This window comes from Ranitomeya imitator, chromosome 6 (assembly GCF_032444005.1).
Source record: "Ranitomeya imitator isolate aRanImi1 chromosome 6, aRanImi1.pri, whole genome shotgun sequence".
In the NCBI taxonomy this organism is placed as follows: domain Eukaryota; kingdom Metazoa; phylum Chordata; class Amphibia; order Anura; family Dendrobatidae; genus Ranitomeya; species Ranitomeya imitator.
The window spans coordinates 396,276,710-396,295,559 of NC_091287.1; the positions used below are offsets into that span (position 1 = coordinate 396,276,710).

The 18,850-nt window shown below is 42.1% G+C and overlaps 1 protein-coding gene across 1 annotated transcript in view; it reads left to right on the plus strand.

Annotated features, from left to right (window-relative positions):
- The window catches only part of COLEC12 (collectin subfamily member 12), a 258,654-nt gene that overhangs the window by 156,319 nt on the left and 83,485 nt on the right, over positions 1–18,850 (plus strand). The window contains exons 3-4 of the mRNA XM_069731164.1: positions 3,018–3,140; positions 11,340–11,438. Of these exons, the coding sequence (XP_069587265.1) occupies positions 3,018–3,140; positions 11,340–11,438 (222 nt within the window). The remainder of the gene's footprint in view (positions 1–3,017; positions 3,141–11,339; positions 11,439–18,850) is intronic.

The window sequence follows — 18,850 nt, forward strand, 5'->3', positions numbered from 1 at the left end:
ATATGGATAACTATTGGGAGTGTATTATACTGTATGGAAGACTATGGAATACATTATAATATATAGATGACTATGAGGTACACTATACTGTATGGTGGTCTATAAGTATTGCATTATACTATATGGAGGACTATGTGGTGCATTATACTGTGTGGAGGACAATAGAGTACTTTATACTATATGAATGACTATGAGATGCATTATACTGTAGGGAGGTCTATGGAGAGTGCATTACACTATATGGAGGACTATGCGGTGCAGTATGCAATATGGATGATTATGGGGTGCAGTATACTATATGGAGGACTATATGGGGCTATTATAATATTTGGAAGGCTATGTGGGGGCTATTATAATATTTGGAGAGCTCTGTGGGAGCCTGTATACTTTATGGAGGACTATGTGGGGCCATTATACTGTATGCAAGCATGTATACAGTGTGTAGGTTTGTGTGGGTTCCATCTATTCTGTTTGGAGGGCTGTGTGGGGGCCATTATACTGTTTGGAGGCTAGTGGGGGCCATTATACTGTGTGGTGAGGTGTGGGGCAATTATACTGTACATAGGCCAATTATACTGCATGGAGGGCTTTGTGGAGGTCACAGTTGAGGGGACATACTGTATTGGTGTTACCATACTTTGCCGGGGGAGGGGGGGCGGTGAGGTGGGGTTCAGTAGGCTCATCATAACGTGCGTGTGGAGGAATTCGCTGTGGAGGTATTCACTGTGGGGGTGTCATACTTGTGTTTAGGGTGAACTTTTGTTGGCATCATATTTAGTGGGTACAATTAAAGTGGAATCTAAGGCTTCAGTAGGAAGAAAATTACTTTGTAAGGACTGTAAAATTGTGAGATATCCTCTTCTGTGACTATTAATTCTTTTTATTTATTTTTTTGGGGAGGGCAATTAAGACATATGTTATGGGGCCCCATGATTTCTATGTAAGCCTTTGGGTTAACCTTCAGAAAAGGAGGCTGGTATGCATACTGTAAAATTCTGGGAGGGATAATCTGGTGTGGATAAAAGGGTGATCTGCTCAAAGAGGTTCATGTTTGGAGAGATTTCATTGTACATACAGGTTGCACATTTTTCATTTTATCCACCTGGACCAAGCGAAAATTGCTAATTTTTTGTACAGTGAATCTCAGGTGGTAACAGAAGTTTGCCTATTGCTTGATGGTCAGGAAATTTGCAATTATCAATTGAGTCTCCCAGTTCTCACACTGTCAGTCAGCATTATCCTATGACAATTGTGGACAATGAGCCACCAGACATCAGCACTAATCAGTGTGGATAGCTCCTGGCACTAACCTGTGCTATCAAGGTCTAGGAACAGCCACAATTACATTTGCTGTAATGATTTTAGAGCAAGGCAGAATTACTTGCAATTCTCTCCAAGTTCCAGTTCTTCATTTGTAGCAGATAACACAATGACTGATTCATACTGTTTCAGCACATTTTCTATGTGCTGGTAATTTATGGAGCAGTAATTAATCATTATAATTAGTTTCTTTCTTAATTTTTGGTCTGTCTATTACTGTGTATTCATGGCGCTAGAGCTATACATTTACAGAATCAATGCACATTTCACTTGGCTCAAGTGTGTTGTATGTCACATCAGCTACATGGCAATTATATTGTCTTCCATTATAAACATGAGGAAATTATATAGTGCTTTATTGGATCTAAACTCCGCTCTGTCCTCATTACTATGAAAGCACCACGCCAGCGGTTTTTCCTGCCTCTAGTATCAGGGCCTACATCGGCGTTGCTCTGGTTAGTCTTCTGTAGGATCTCTCCAGTGGGTGAGTCGAAAGTCATAACTCAAGGTCAGACACAATATAGCAGGACAGGAACGGAGTGACTCCGGGTAGGGCTTAACATGGTGGCTGTTGAGTTTAATGCTAGGCTCAAGGACTTTAAAGGGGCTTTCCCATGAACAAAGTTAATTTTAAAGTAAATTTTGATCAATACATGTTGGAATAATAATAAGTTCCACAATTGGGTGTGTTGAAATAAATGAGGGTATAACTCAGAAGAATGCTATCTGTTGTTTTATCAGATAGCACTCGGAACAATGATATACTATGGTCAATGCAGAGCTGTGATTTTTTTTTATCTCATGCCAATTCGGGTACATCTGATAACTGGATCATGCGCACCCATACAAGTCTATGGGTGCATTTGAAACATCAGACTGCACTTGGATGTTATTCCAGTGCAGTGCGATTACTGTGGACACAGAAAATGGAGAAGATGGAGAAATTAAGTTCTCCATTTTTGCCACATCTGTGATACAATTCTCTCACGCAAAAGAATCAGATCACAGTAAGCTAACACTCGGATCAAACTGTAAGCCAACTCTCGTATTAGAGAATCGACAGATGTGTTACTACAGACTAATAGTAAGCCTATGAGCCAGTACGCTGCTCATCCTGAAGCTTAGCTGCACGTTTCTGAACAGTCTTATGTATGATTGGCGGGGTCTAAGGACCCAGAGACCTGTCTGCAGAGTGTTTCAGTGCCTACAACTATAAAAACTTGTCAAACTATAGGTACTATTTAAGAATAGAGAAATAAATAATAAAAATTGCAGATGCAAAAATTTACAGATACCTGTATTTAGTGTGAAAAATGGCACATCAGTATTATACCATGCACTGTTCAGGGGCTATAGTGCAATATCGCCTGTATAGAGGCATAGCATATACAGTAGGGGTTTTCCTAGCTTACACATTTATGACATATCCGCAGGATACCTCTGCACCACTCATGTCAAGAAAGTAGACAATTCAACTGACAGAATTTGTGCCAGGAGACCCTTGTTCCCCCTATTAATTGGGATCCGAAATGTGGGAACCTACTAGTTTCACATAAATTATTCCTAACATCAGTGTATCAAATTTGAAAAATGCTTTTAAGATTATTAAAAAAAATCATCAAACCATTAACAATTTGTACTAAAGCTTTCTTCTTCCACTTCTATATAAAATTACATATTCTTTTTTTATATAACAGGTATACAAGAAGGCACCCAGTGTACGAAGTGCAAAAATAACTGGGCATTGAAATTTTCAATCATACTACTGTACGTTCTTTGTGCCTTACTCACTATCACGGTGTCCATACTAGGATACAAAGGTATGTGCAAGTATTGGATGTTAACGTTAAATCTAGCAACAGTACGTGTGATGAGTAGAACATTAGGATTTATTATATTTTCTGATATTGTCAAACTGTGTGCTCTGCACCTAATACTGGGCATATTGACTGTCATTAAAAGGGTTTTGCCAGAAACAAAGATAATTTTCATAAATAGATCTGGGAATAATAATAATTTCCACAATTGGATATGTTGAAAAATGTTCCTGTGCTGCAATAATCTTATAAATGTCCCCTGCTGAGTACTGTATAATGGCTGCGTCTGACCGTGCAGGAACATGGTCTGATCATAACACAGCTCCTGGGCAGGGGAGGAAGCAAAAGAGTATACAGACAGGACAGAACAGGATCTCAGATGATTATTTTTATGAGGTTAAATATCTCCCTGTCTGTTTAAAAACATGTTTTACCTCAAACTAAAAATCAGCTGTGACCCCATGCTGTCCTGTCTGTATACTCTTTTGCTTCCTCCCCTGCCCAGGACCTGTGGTATGATCAGACCATGTCCCTGCACAGTCAGACACAGCCATTACACAGTACACAGCAGAGGCACATCTATAAGATTATCTCAGCACAGGAACATTATTCTTTAACACATCCAATTGTGGAAGTTATTATTCCCAGATCTATTGATGAAAATGTACTTTGTTTGTGGGGAACCCCTTTAAAGGGAATATTTCATTGGAGAATAAACCCCCCCCCCCCCACTGTTAGTAAAATACTTACCCGGCTCCCTCGCTGCTTCTTCTCCTTGCTGCAGCTTCTCCTGTATGAGTGGTCACGTGGTGCCGCCCATTACAGTGATGAATATGCGGCTCCACCTCCCATGGCACTGATGTGCCACGTGAGCACACGGACACACGGACACGGATAAGTCCGGTACCGATTTTTCCGGTACCGCAATTATCTGGACGTGTGAGACTGGCCTTATTTACTTAATCTATGGGAGTCGGAACAAGTCTCCTTGGATTCATCCTGAGGCTCATAGATTTGAGTTGAAAAAATGTAAAATTTACTGTGTGATTTGGAAGGTCACAAATGCAATTACATGGTGCCGCAATGTGCCACTGAAACTGGGAGAAGTGGAGATATGCTACTACTTTCATTACACTTACACACACGATACCTAACAAATTGAAAACAAATCACTGGAGTGGTGCTTTAAGTATTTTTCTTGATTTTTCTTGATTTTTCATGTCTATTTAGAAAAAGAAAAAAAATTGAATTCATGCAGTTTTCACTTTTGTCACTGAGCCCTAAAAACAGTGATATATATTGATCTGTACTGATCACTTTTCAACAGTAATCTCATGATCTCAATGACTAGTAAAAGCTTTCTATATAACACAAGATCTACCATTCAATATTTCTGTACAATGAGCGCTGCAGAGGCTTAGAATTCGTTCCCGTAGAGTTAACTTTCCATTAGTTTTTTGGTGGGTTTTCATGCTGCATATTTTCGCTGCAACAAAAACACAGCGTTTTACAGTTCCAGCAAAGTGAGTGAGATACAGTGGGGCAAAAAAGTATTTAGTCAGTCAGCAATAGTGCAAGTTCCACCACTTAAACAGATGAGAGGCGTCTGTAATTTACATCATAGGTAGACCTCAACTATGGGAGACAAACTGAGAAAAAAAATCCAGAAAATCACATTGTCTGTTTTTTTAACATTTTATTTGCATATTATGGTGGAAAATAAGTATTTGGTCAGAAACAAAATTTCATCTCAATACTTTGTAATATATCCTTTGTTGGCAATGACAGAGGTCAAACGTTTATGTACAAACAGTACATACTTACATTCCGGTGTCTGTCCCTTGCCGTCTGCTTCCCGCACTCACTGACTGCCGGCCGTAAAGTGAAAGCACAGCACAGCGGTGACGTCACCGCTGTACTCTGCTTTCACTTTACGGCCGGCAGTAAGTCAGTGCAGGAAGCAGACGGCAAGGGACCTGACGGACACCGGAGTGTAAGTATGTACTGTTTTTTTTTTTTTACATTTACGCTGGTAACCGGTTACTAAGCGCGGCCCTGTGCTTAGTAACCCGATGTTTACCCTGGTTACAAGCGAACGCATCGCTAGATCGCATCGCTAGATCGGTGTCACACACACCGATCTAGCGATGACAGCGGGAGATCCAGCGACGAAAGAAAGTTCCAAACGATCTGCTACGACGTACGATTCTCAGCAGGATCCCTGATCGCTGCTACGTGTCAGACACAGCGATATCGTAACGATATCGCTGGAACGTCACGAATCGTACCGTCGTAGCGATCGAAATGGCACTGTGTGACGGTACCCTAACTAGTGTATGTTCCCACAATCAGTGTTTGTTCAGGCTTTTACGCAGCTGTATTGCCGCATGAATCCCACACCCCAGCTCACTTGCGTTTTTCCTTGCGTGTGTGCCGCATGCACTTTTTATGCATTTTTGACGCTTGTGTTTTTGTCTCTCTTTGTTATGATAGAATAGATGTGCAAAGATATAGAAAGATAGATAGATAGATAGATAGATAGATAGATAGATAGATAGATAGATAGATAAACACAGAAAATTGGAACAGCACTTTACCAACAGGTGGGTGCACGCCTCTCAGACAAAATATCCAAGACGTGCCTCAATCCAGACATAGGAAAAAATGCAGGCAGCACTCCATAGCTTAAAGGTGAAATAAAACCACATTTTTTCACCTTTAAGCTATAGAGTGCTGCCTGCATTTTTTTCTATGTCTAGATAGATAGATAGATAGATAGATAGATAGATAGATAGATAGATAGATAGATAGATAGATAGATAGATAGATAGATAGATAGTAGAAAAATATCCGTGAGATATAAATTAGGGCTTTGTGTGTGTAGGTTACTCTACATGTATTAACCTAATAAATAAATGGCATGGGGTCCCACTATTTTTTATATAATTGCCTAGAATACTACTTCCTGCAATTTGTGCCAACTTCCGTGGCTTTGTCCGGAGCTAATGTCCGGAGCTAATGTCCGGAGCTAATGTCCGGAGCTAATGTCCGGAGCTAATGTCCGGAGCTAATGTCCGGAGATAAGTGACGTCAACAGTGTCCAGTGTCTGATTGGTTGCCGCCTGCTGCGAGCGACCAATCAGAAACGTGCCGTACTGTGACACACTCCGCCCGCCATTTTGGTGTGATTTTTGAATTTTTACCTCACAGCAAGTTTCTACTGCGTGGAGGCGGGCCCAGTGACGTTGCTCTTCAAGCTCCTGCCGAATTTCGTCAAAAAAATGATAATACCATTTACCAAAACTATATATATTTAGTTGTGAAGTGGTTCAGTGACATTTTCACACCAATTTTGAACTTTTGTTTGGTGTTTTCTCCATTTACTGCCTATTATTTTTGTTCTTTCTTACTATTATTTATTAATTGTATTATTCTTACATTTGAATAAATAAAGTATATATGGATTCTAGACTCCCGATTCTTTAGAATCGGGCTGCCATCTAGTTTTTTATAACCAGCTAAGGTAAATCAAACAGTTGTGGGCTTATATTATCAGGCTGGAAAGAACCCTGGTTATTGGGTCCTTTCCAGCCTAAAAATTTAAGCCCTCCGCCTCCCCAGATTTGGCACATCACATTAGTTGCGCCAATTCTGCCATTTGGGTAATGGTAGTTGTGGTTGAAGAAAGCTGTTCTTTGTCATAAATCACAGCTGCCATCAATTCCTGAGGTTAGTATTTGAAAAGTGTCTATCAGATTCCCCAATTAGTAATTGGTAATACAAAAATAAAAACACAAACAGAAAAACAAACACTTTATTTGAATAAAGATTCCCTCACACTATCCCTCGTTCACCAAATTATTGAAGAAAAAAAATTCCCATGCAGGTCCTACGTAATCCAACAAATCCGAAGTAGTCCAGAAAAGAATACCTGAAAAACATAAAAAGACAGAAACAAACAACACTCCACCAATTTATTATCCAAAATGTTCCCAACAAGCTCCACCATGTCTCTGTCTACTGTGAATAGCAAGAAAGTTCCTGCTATTCACAGGCGGAAGAAAAATGTGCAAAATACTAAACATATGACCAGCAGGTATTTAATGGCTATGCTCACACGTTGCGTTTTTGCAGAGTTTTGTTTGCTGCGTTGTTTAATGCAAATTTTAAGCTGCATTTTACAGTACCAGCAAAGTCTATGAGATTTCAGAAATCTCATGCACACACGTTTTGCTGCATTTTTGCAAACTATAGCATATCACTTCTTTAAACGTTTTTACAACAGGTATCAGTGTTTGCTATGTTTTTCATGCAAAAACCTGAGGAAGTTCAACCATGAGGAAGTTTGAACAGCTTAGAGATGCCCTTAATCTGGTAGACTGGAACAATATCCTCAGAAATGAGAATACAGATAATAAATGGGAAATGTTTAAGAACATCCTAAATAGGCAGTGTAAGCGGTTTATACCTTGTGGGAATAAAAGGACTAGAAATAGGAAACACCCAATGTGGCTAAACAAAGAAGTAAGACAGGCAATTAACAGTAAAAAGAAAGCATTTGCACTACTAAAGCAGGATGGCACCATTGAAGCTCTAAAAAACTATAGGGAGAAAAATACTTTATCTAAAAAACTAATTAAAGCTGCCAAAAAGGAAACAGAGAAGCACATTGCTAAGGAGAGTAAAACTAATCCCAAACTGTTCTTCAACTATATCAATAGTAAAAGAATAAAAACTGAAAATGTAGGCCCCTTAAAAAATAGTGAGGAAAGAATGGTTGTAGATGACGAGGAAAAAGCTAACATATTAAACACCTTCTTCTCCACGGTATTCACGGTGGAAAATGAAATGCTAGGTGAAATCCCAAGAAACAATGAAAACCCTATATTAAGGGTCACCAATCTAACCCAAGAAGAGGTGCGAAACCGGCTAAATAAGATTAAAATAGATAAATCTCCGGGTCCGGATGGCATACACCCACGAGTACTAAGGGAACTAAGTAATGTAATAGATAAACCATTATTTCTTATTTTTAGGGACTCTATAGCGACAGGGTCTGTTCCGCAGGACTGGCGCATAGCAAATGTGGTGCCAATATTCAAAAAGGGCTCTAAAAGTGAACCTGGAAATTATAGGCCAGTAAGTCTAACCTCTATTGTTGGTAAAATATTTGAAGGGTTTCTGAGGGATGTTATTCTGGATTATCTCAATGAGAATAACTGTTTAACTCCATATCAGCATGGGTTTATGAGAAATCGCTCCTGTCAAACCAATCTAATCAATTTTTATGAAGAGGTAAGCTATAGGCTGGACCACGGTGAGTCATTGGACGTGGTATATCTCGATTTTTCCAAAGCGTTTGATACCGTGCCGCACAAGAGGTTGGTACACAAAATGAGAATGCTTGGTCTGGGGGAAAATGTGTGTAAATGGGTTAGTAACTGGCTTAGTGATAGAAAGCAGAGGGTGGTTATAAATGGTATAGTCTCTAACTGGGTCGCTGTGACCAGTGGGGTACCGCAGGGGTCAGTATTGGGACCTGTTCTCTTCAACATATTCATTAATGATCTGGTAGAAGGTTTACACAGTAAAATATCGATATTTGCAGATGATACAAAACTATGTAAAGCAGTTAATACAAGAGAAGATAGTATTCTGCTACAGATGGATCTGGATAAGTTGGAAACTTGGGCTGAAAGGTGGCAGATGAGGTTTAACAATGATAAATGTAAGGTTATACACATGGGAAGAAGGAATCAATATCACCATTACACACTGAACGGGAAACCACTGGGTAAATCTGACAGGGAGAAGGACTTGGGGATCCTAGTTAATGATAAACTTACCTGGAGCAGCCAGTGCCAGGCAGCAGCTGCCAAGGCAAACAGGATCATGGGGTGCATTAAAAGAGGTCTGGATACACATGATGAGAGCATTATACTGCCTCTGTACAAATCCCTAGTTAGACCGCACATGGAGTACTGTGTCCAGTTTTGGGCACCGGTGCTCAGGAAGGATATAATGGAACTAGAGAGAGTACAAAGGAGGGCAACAAAATTAATAAAGGGGATGGGAGAACTACAATACCCAGATAGATTAGCGAAATTAGGATTATTTAGTCTAGAAAAAAGACGACTGAGGGGCGATCTAATAACCATGTATAAGTATATAAGGGGACAATACAAATATCTCGCTGAGGATCTGTTTATACCAAGGAAGGTGACGGGCACAAGGGGGCATTCTTTGCGTCTGGAGGAGAGAAGGTTTTTCCACCAACATAGAAGAGGATTCTTTACTGTTAGGGCAGTGAGAATCTGGAATTGCTTGCCTGAGGAGGTGGTGATGGCGAACTCAGTCGAGGGGTTCAAGAGAGGCCTGGATGTCTTCCTGGAGCAGAATAATATTGTATCATACAATTATTAGGTTCTGTAAAAGGACGTAGATCTGGGGATTTATTATGACGGAATATAGGCTGAACTGGATGGACAAATGTCTTTTTTCGGCCTTACTAACTATGTTACTATGTTACTATGCTTTCGTTGGGCCACAAAACTTTATCGACACGCACAAGGGACAACAAAAACAAAGCAAAACCTTCTTTTTGTAAGCAGATTCTTGACTGCCAAGAAAGCAGGTTTTGTCTGAGGCAACAAACGCAGCAAAAACGCAACATGTAAACGTAGCCTTACAATAGAAATGAGCAGGAGGGTCTTTCAAGCATTTTTTGGGTGATTTTTTAGGATTTTTTTAATGTCTTTTTTTCAGGAGTTAAAAAAAACAACAGGTTTTTCAGCAGACACTGGTTCAAAATGTTCCTTTTTAGGGATGTTTTGGAGGCGTTTTTCTTTTCTTGTAGCATTTCCTGCAGCTGTTTTGAAGAGTTTGGAAGTTTTTTCCACAAGAGTTTTTTTTACACCCATTTGATTGGACAGTGCCTAGCTTGGAGAGGTTTTGTTCAGGATCCACTTCAAAAAAGTGACAAGCTCCCTGGGAGGTTTTTGAAACCGCTCCAGGAAAAAAAAGCTACAAAAAAATCCTGATATGAACAGCAAAGTGGATTTCCCATAGAAATGAATTGGCAGAGTTTCCCAATAGTTTTGAAGCAGTTTTTTAGTAGGATTTTAGATAGTTTCCTCTTTTTTTAAGTTACTTTTCTTATTTTATCCATAGCAATAAGTAATAACCCAGTAAGTAAACCAGCATTGGAATCAGGGTCTTTGTCTTTATCCCCAGATCTGGCAGCATAAATCCAGCAATAGATTTCCTTTTATCATACATCTATTATCATAGGAGACTGTGTTTTTATTTATACATAGCAGTGTTAATCCACTGCTATGCATAGCACAAGTGATCAGGTTCAAGTCCCTTAAAGGGACTATTAAATACAGTAAAAAGTGGATAAAAAATGTTTTTGAAAATTTAAAAAAAATAAAAAGAATAAAAAATCATAAAAGATTAAATCACTCCTTTTTCCACCATTAAAAATAAAATAATAATTCCCTGCTTTCAGATAGTAAATCATTTTCTTACTGTCTGGTTCCCTTTAGACAATATTTTTTTAATGAGCTCAGTGTACATTATGGGTGTGTAACGCAAACAACTATTTTTAGGGCTTCCATGAATCCCAAAGTTGAAGGCAGTCATGCACATCCTAGAAGAAAAGGCTATAACTTAGTAGATGCAATTTTAAACAAATATTATGATAAAATAAAACATGTGCTTTAATATTGACTTTCATAACTGCTCTAGAAAAAATAAAACTAGGAGTCTGATTAGTGAGTGTATTTTAGAAAAGATAATATTGGTTTTAGGCCAAGTTTAATAGAAAAAAATATGACACATAAAGTTCGAGATAGATTTATCATTTTTTGTCATTGTCATTTAATGGCACTGTGAAGAAGTATCCACCATTAGTTACAAAATCGGGTGAATCCTACATGGACTATTCTGACAATACACTATCAAACAAAGAGAAGGTCATTACATCCCCAGCATTTGTTATACTCTCCAAAGTCCACTAATCTCTGGTATTAAGATGTTAACATCTTTTGTCTACGTTATTACAGTCAGCTCTTTTTAATCTAAGGACAAATTGTCGCAACCCAGGACATGATCTCACAGGACGGCTGCATGATCCCCGAAAGCAACTATACAAATGCCCAATAACATGTACATCAGCTAAACCTTTGTCTCTTTTTCTAGTTGTAGCAAGAATGGATGGTGTTTCCGATGACATAGAAAAGTCACATAGAGGATACAATAATAAGATCACTGAGGTGGAGCAGAATCTGAAGAAACTAGGTAAATTCTCCTTTTCTTATTGCCTATGAGCTCTATCATTACCAGACATCTAGGTGTCATATACCACTCAAAAAAATTAAGGGAACACTAAAATACCACATCCTAGATATCACTGAATGAAATATTTCAGTTGCAAATCTTTATTCATTACATAGTGGAATGTGTTGAGAACAATAAAACATAAAAATGATCGATATAAATCACAACTAATATCCCACGGAGGTCTGGAGTTGGAATGATGCTCAAAACCAAAGTGGAAAATCAAATTACAGTCTGGTCCAACTTCAGTGGAAATGCCTCAAGACAAGGAAATTATGTTCTATTGTGAGTGGCCTCCACGTGCCTGTATGACCTCCCTACAATGCCTGGGCATGCTCCTGATGAGGCAGCGGATGGTCTCTTGAGGGATCTCTGTTGTGAATTCTGTGGCAGAGCTCTCTCCTGTGGTCACAAGTGGTACTTCGGCTGATTCTCTCTGTGAGCTTCCGTTGGTGGAGGAGAGTGGTACTGCGGCTTCTGAGTTTCCTTCCTCAGGTGATGTGGTGAAGTCGTTAGGTGCTGCTCTATTTAACTCCACCTAGTGCTTTGATCCTGGCTTCCAGTCAATGTTCTAGTATTGGACCTGTTTCCTCCTGGATCGTTCCTGTGGCCTGCTGCTCTGCATAGCTAAGTTCCGCTTTGCTATTTTGTTTGCTGTTTTTTCTGTCCAGCTTGTCTATTTGTTTTTTCTTGCTTGCTGGAAGCTCTGGGACGCAGAGGGTGTACCTCCGTGCCGTTAGTTCGGTATGGAGGGTCTTTTTGCCCCCTTTGCGTGGTTGTTTGCAGGGTTTTCTGTTGACCGCAAAGTTACCTTTCCTATCCTCGCTTTGTTTAGTAAGTCGGGCCTCACTTTGCTAAATCTATTTCAGCTCTACATTTGTCTTTTCATCTTAACTCACAGTCATTATATGTGGGGGCTGCCTTTTCCTTTGGGGTATTTCTCTGAGGCAAGGTAGGCTTATTTTCTATCTTCAGGCTAGCTAGTTTCTCAGGCTATGCCGAGTTGCATAGGGAGCGTTAGGCGCAATCCACGGCTGCCTCTAGTGTGGTTGGAGAGGATTAGGGATTGTGGTCAGCAGAGTTACCACGTCTCAGAGCTCGTTTTATGTTTTTGGGTTATTGTCAGATCACTGTATGTGCTCTGACTTCTGTGTCCATTGTGGTACTGAATTACCTCATCATAACAGTACTGGAGGCCCAAAGTACTAATGATTCTCAATAGAGGGAAAAAAGAAGTTCTGAGACCATTTTTTTTTCTCTGCACTGTGTTTTGCCTTTTTTTCCCCCTAGACATTTGGGTGGTTCAGTACACAGGTGTAGCGATGGACATTAAAAGTCTGTCTTCATGTGTGGATCAGCTCTCGGCAAGAGTGCAAAAGATTCAAGACACTATTGATCAGAAATCTATGTTAGAACCAAGAATTCCTATTCCTGATTTGTTTTTTTCGAGATAGAACTAAATTTCTGAGTTTCAAAAATAATTGTAAACTATTTCTGGCCTTGAAACCTCGCTCCTCTGGTGACCCAGTTCAACAAGTTTTGATCATTATTTCTTTTTTACGTGGCGACCCTCAGGACTGGGCATTTTCTCTTGCGCCAGGAGATCCTGCATTAAGTAATATCGATGCGTTTTTCCTGGCGCTCGGATTGCTGTACGATGAACCTAATTCAGTGGATCAGGCAGAGAAGAATTTGCTGGCTCTGTGTCAGGCTCAGGATGATATAGAGGTATATTGTCAGAAATTTAGAAAGTGGTCCGTACTCACTCAATGGAATGAAGGTGCGCTCGCAGCTATTTTCAGAAAGGGTCTCTCTGAAGCCCTTAAGGATGTCATGGTGGGATTTCCTATGCCTGCTGGTTTGAATGAGTCTATGTCTTTGGCTATTCAGATCGGTCGATGCTTGCGTGAGCGTAAATCTGTGCACCATTTGGCGGTATTACCTGAGCTTAAACCTGAGCCTATGCAGTGCGATAGGACTTTGACCAGAGTTGAACGGCAAGAACACAGACGTCTGAATGGGCTGTGTTTCTACTGTGGTGATTCCACTCATGCTATCTCTGATTGTCCTAAGCGCACTAAGCGGTTCGCTAGGTCTGCCACCATTGGTACGGTACAGTCAAAATTTCTTTTGTCCGTTACCTTGATCTGCTCTTTGTCATCGTATTCTGTCATGGCATTTGTGGATTCAGGTGCTGCCCTGAATTTGATGGACTTGGAGTATGCTAGGCGTTGTGGGTTTTTCTTGGAGCCCTTGCAGTGTCCTATTCCATTGAGAGGAATTGATGCTATGCCTTTGGCCAAGAATAAGCCTCAGTACTGGACCCAGCTGACCATGTGCATGGCTCCTGCACATCAGGAGGTTATTCGCTTTCTGGTGTTGCATAATCTGCATGATGTGGTCGTGTTGGGGTTGCCATGGCTACAAGTCCATAATCCAGTATTAGATTGGAAATCCATGTCTGTGTCCAGCTGGGGTTGTAAGGGGGTACATGGTGATGTCCCATTTCTGACTATTTCGTCATCCACTCCTTCTGAGGTTCCAGAGTTCTTGTCTGATTACCGGGATGTATTTGATGAGCCCAAGTCTGATGCCCTACCTCCGCATAGGGATTGTGATTGTGCTATCGATTTGATTCCTGGTAGTAAATTCCCAAAAGGTCGACTGTTTAATTTATCTGTGCCTGAGCACGCCGCTATGCGGAGTTATGTGAAGGAGTCCTTGGAGAAGGGGCATATTCGCCCATCGTCGTCGCCATTGGGAGCAGGGTTCTTTTTTGTAGCCAAGAAGGATGGTTCGCTGAGACCTTGTATAGATTACCGCCTTCTAAATAAGATCACAGTTAAATTTCAGTACCCCTTGCCGTTGTTATCTGATTTGTTTGCTTGGATTAAGGGGGCCAGTTGGTTCACCAAGATAGATCTTCGTGGTGCGTATAATCTTGTGCGTATTAAGCGAGGCGATGAATGGAAAACTGCATTTAATACGCCCGAGGGCCATTTTGAGTATCTAGTAATGCCATTCGGACTTGCCAATGCTCCATCAGTGTTTCAGTCCTTTATGCATGACATCTTCCGAGAGTACCTGGATAAATTCCTGATTGTGTACTTGGATGACATTTTGATCTTCTCGGATGATTGGGAGTCTCATGTGAAGCAGGTCAGAACGGTGTTTCAGGTCCTGCGTGCTAATTCTTTGTTTGTGAAGGGATCAAAGTGTCTCTTTGGTGTTCAGAAGGTTTCATTTTTAGGGTTCATCTTTTCCCCTTCTACTATCGAGATGGACCCTGTTAAGGTCCAAGCCATCCATGATTGGACTCAGCCGACATCTCTGAAAAGTCTGCAAAAGTTCCTGGGCTTTGCTAATTTTTATCGTCGCTTCATCTGCAATTTTTCTAGTATTGCTAAACCATTGACCGAATTGACCAAGAAGGGTGCTAATGAGGTCAATTGGTCTTCTGCTGCTGTGGAAGCTTTTCAAGAGTTGAAGCGTCGTTTTTCTTCTGCCCCTGTGTTGTGTCAACCAGATGTTTCGCTTCCATTCCAGGTCGAGGTTGATGCTTCTGAGATTGGAGCAGGGGCTTTTTTGTCGCAGAGAAGTTCTGATTGCTCGGTGATGAAACCATGCGCCTTCTTTTCCAGGAAGTTTTCGCCTGCTGAGCGTAATTATGATGTGGGCAATCGAGAGTTGCTGGCCATGAAGTGGGCATTCGAGGAGTGGCGTCATTGGCTTGAAGGAGCTAAGCATCGCGTGGTGGTCTTGACTGATCATAAGAACTTGACTTATCTTGAGTCTGCCAAGCGGTTGAATCCTAGACAGGCTCGTTGGTCGCTGTTTTTTGCCCGTTTTGACTTTGTGATTTTGTACCTTCCGGGCTCTAAAAATGTGAAGGTGGATGCTCTGTCTAGGAGTTTTGTGCCCGACTCTCCGGGTTTATCTGAGTCGGCGGGTATCCTCAAAGAAGGAGTAATTGTGTCGGCCATCTCCCCTGATTTGCGGCGGGTGCTGCAAAAATTTCAGGCTAATAAACCTGATCGTTGCCCAGCGGAGAAACTGTTTGTCCCTGATAGGTGGACGAATAAAGTTATCTCTGAGGTTCATTGTTCGGTGTTGGCTGGTCATCCTGGAATCTTTGGTACCAGAGAGTTGGTGGCTAGATCCTTTTGGTGGCCATCTCTGTCGCGGGATGTGCGTTCTTTTGTGCAGTCCTGTGGGATTTGTGCTCGGGCTAAGCCCTGCTGTTCTCGTGCCAGTGGGTTGCTTTTGCCCTTGCCGGTCCCGAAGAGGCCTTGGACACATATCTCTATGGATTTTATTTCAGATCTTCCCGTCTCTCAAAAGATGTCAGTCATTTGGGTGGTCTGTGATCGCTTCTCTAAGATGGTCCATTTGGTACCCTTGTCTAAATTACCTTCCTCCTCTGATTTGTTGCCATTGTTCTTCCAGCATGTGGTTCGTTTACATGGCATTCCAGAGAATATTGTTTCTGACAGAGGTTCCCAGTTTGTTTCGAGGTTTTGGCGAGCCTTTTGTGGTAGGATGGGCATTGACTTGTCTTTTTCCTCGGCTTTCCATCCTCAGACTAATGGCCAGACCGAACGAACCAATAAGACCTTGGAAACATATCTGAGATGCTTTGTTTCTGCTGATCAGGATGACTGGGTGTCCTTTTTGCCTTTGGCTGAGTTCGCTCTTAATAATCGGGCCAGCTCAGCTACCTTGGTTTCGCCGTTTTTCTGCAACTCTGGGTTCCATCCTCGTTTCTCTTCAGGGCAGGTTGAGTCTTCGGACTGTCCTGGTGTGGATACTGTAGTGGACAGGTTGCAGCAGATTTGGACTCATGTAGTGGACAATTTGACCTTGTCCCAGGAGAAGGCTCAACGTTTCGCTAATCGCAGACGCTGTGTGGGTCCCCGACTTCGTGTTGGGGATTTGGTTTGGTTATCTTCTCGTCATATTCCTATGAAGGTTTCCTCTCCTAAGTTTAAACCTCGTTTCATTGGTCCGTATAGGATTTCTGAGGTTCTTAATCCTGTGTCTTTTCGTCTGACCCTTCCAGATTCTTTTTCCATACATAACGTATTCCATAGGTCATTGTTGCGGAGATATGTGGCACCTATGATTCCATCTGTTGATCCTCCTGCCCCGGTTTTGGTGGAGGGGGAGTTGGAGTATATTGTGGAGAAGATTTTGGATTCTCGTCTTTCAAGACGGAAACTCCAGTATCTGGTTAAGTGGAAGGGTTATGCTCAGGAAGATAATTCCTGGGTCTTTGCCTCTGATGTCCATGCTCCCGATCTTGTTCGTGCCTTTCATATGGCTCATCCTGGTCGTCCTGGGGGCTCTGGTGAGGGTTCGGTGACCCCTCCTCAAGGGGGGGGTACTGTTGTGAATTCTGTGGCAGAGCTCCCTCCTGTGGTCACAAGTGGTACTTCGGCTGATTCTCTCTGTGAGCTTCCGTTGGTGGAGGAGAGTGGTACTGCGGCTTCTGACTTTCCTTCCTCAGGTGATGTGGTGACGTCATTAGGTGCTGCTCTATTTAACTCCACCTAGTGCTTTGATCCTGGCCTCCAGTCAATGTTCTAGTATTGGACCTGTTTCCTCCTGGATCGTTCCTGTGGCCTGCTGCTCTGCATAGCTAAGTTCCGCTTTGCTATTTTGTTTGCTGTTTTTTCTGTCCAGCTTGTCTATTTGTTTTTTCTTGCTTGCTGGAAGCTCTGGGATGCAGAGGGTGTACCTCCGTGCCGTTAGTTCGGTACGGAGGGTCTTTTTGCCCCCTTTGCGTGGTTGTTTGCAGGGTTTTGTGTTGACCGCAATGTTACCTTTCCTATCCTCGCTCTGTTTAGTAAGTCGGGCCTCACTTTGCTAAATCTATTTCATCTCTACGTTTGTCTTTTCATCTTAACTCACAGTCATTATATGTGGGGGCTGCCTTTTCCTTTGGGGTATTTCTCTGAGGCAAGGTAGGCTTATTTTTTATCTTCAGGCTAGCTAGTTTCTCAGGCTGTGCCGAGTTGCATAGGGAGCGTTAGGCGCAATCCACGGCTGCCTCTAGTGTGGTTGGAGAGGATTAGGGATTGCGGTCAGCAGAGTTACCACGTCTCAGAGCTCGTTTTATGTTTTTGGGTTATTGTCAGATCACTGTATGTGCTCTGACTTCTATGTCCATTGTGGTACTGAATTACCTCATCATAACAGATCTCCTCCCAGACCTGGACTTAAGTATCTGCCAACTCCTGGACAGTCTGTGGTGCAACGTGACGTTGGTGGATGGTGTGAGACATGATATCCCAGATGTGTTCAATCGGATTCAGGTCTGGGGAATGGGCAGGCTAGTCATGTAGTTTCAATGCCTTCATCTTGCAGGAAATGCTGACATACTCCAGCCACATGAGGTCTGGCATCGTCCTGCATTAGGAGGAACCCAGAGCCAACCGCACCAGCATATGGTCTCACAAGGGGTCTGAGGATCTCATCTCTTGCCAAATGGCAATCAGCCTACTTCTGGCGAGCACATGGAGGGCTGTGCGACTCACCAAAGAAATGCCACCCTACACGATTACTGACTGCCAAACCAGTCATGCTGAAGGATGTTGCAGGCAGCAGATAGCTCTCCACGGCGTCTCCAGACTCAGTCTCATCTGTCACATGTGCTCAGTGTGAACCTGCTTTCATCTGTGAAGAGCACAGGATGCCAGTGGTGAATTTGCCAATCCTGGTGTTCTGTGGCAAATGCCAAGCGTCCTGCACGGTGTTGGGCTGTAAGCACAACCCCCATCTGTGGACGTTGGGCACTCAGACCATCCTCATGGAGTCGGTTTCAAACTGTTTGTGCAGACACATGCACATTTGTGGCCTGCTGGAGGTCATTTTGCAGGGCTCTGGCAGTGGTCCTCCTGTTCCTCCTTGCACAAAGGCTGGCTGAGGTAGCAGTTCTGCTGTTGGGTTGTTGCGCTACTACGGCCCCCTCCACGTCTCCTGGTGTGCTGGCCTGTCTCCTGGTAGCGCCTCCAGCCTCTGGACAGTACACTGACAGACACAGCAAACCTTCTTGCCACAGCTTGCATTGATGTGCCATCCTGGATGAGCTGCTCTACCTGAGCCACTTGTGTGGGTTGTAGAGTCCGTCTCATGCTACCACGAGTGTGAAAGCACAACCAACATTCAAAAGTCACCACCTTCAGAACCACTCCTTTATTGAGTGTGTCTTGATAATTGTCAATAATTTCCATCTGTTGTCTATTCCATTTGCACAACAGCATGTGAAATTGATTGTCAAACAGTGTTGCTTCCTAAGTGGACAGCTTGATTTCACAGAAGTTTGATTTACTTGGAGTTATATTCTGTTGTTTAAGTGTTCCCTTTATTTTTTG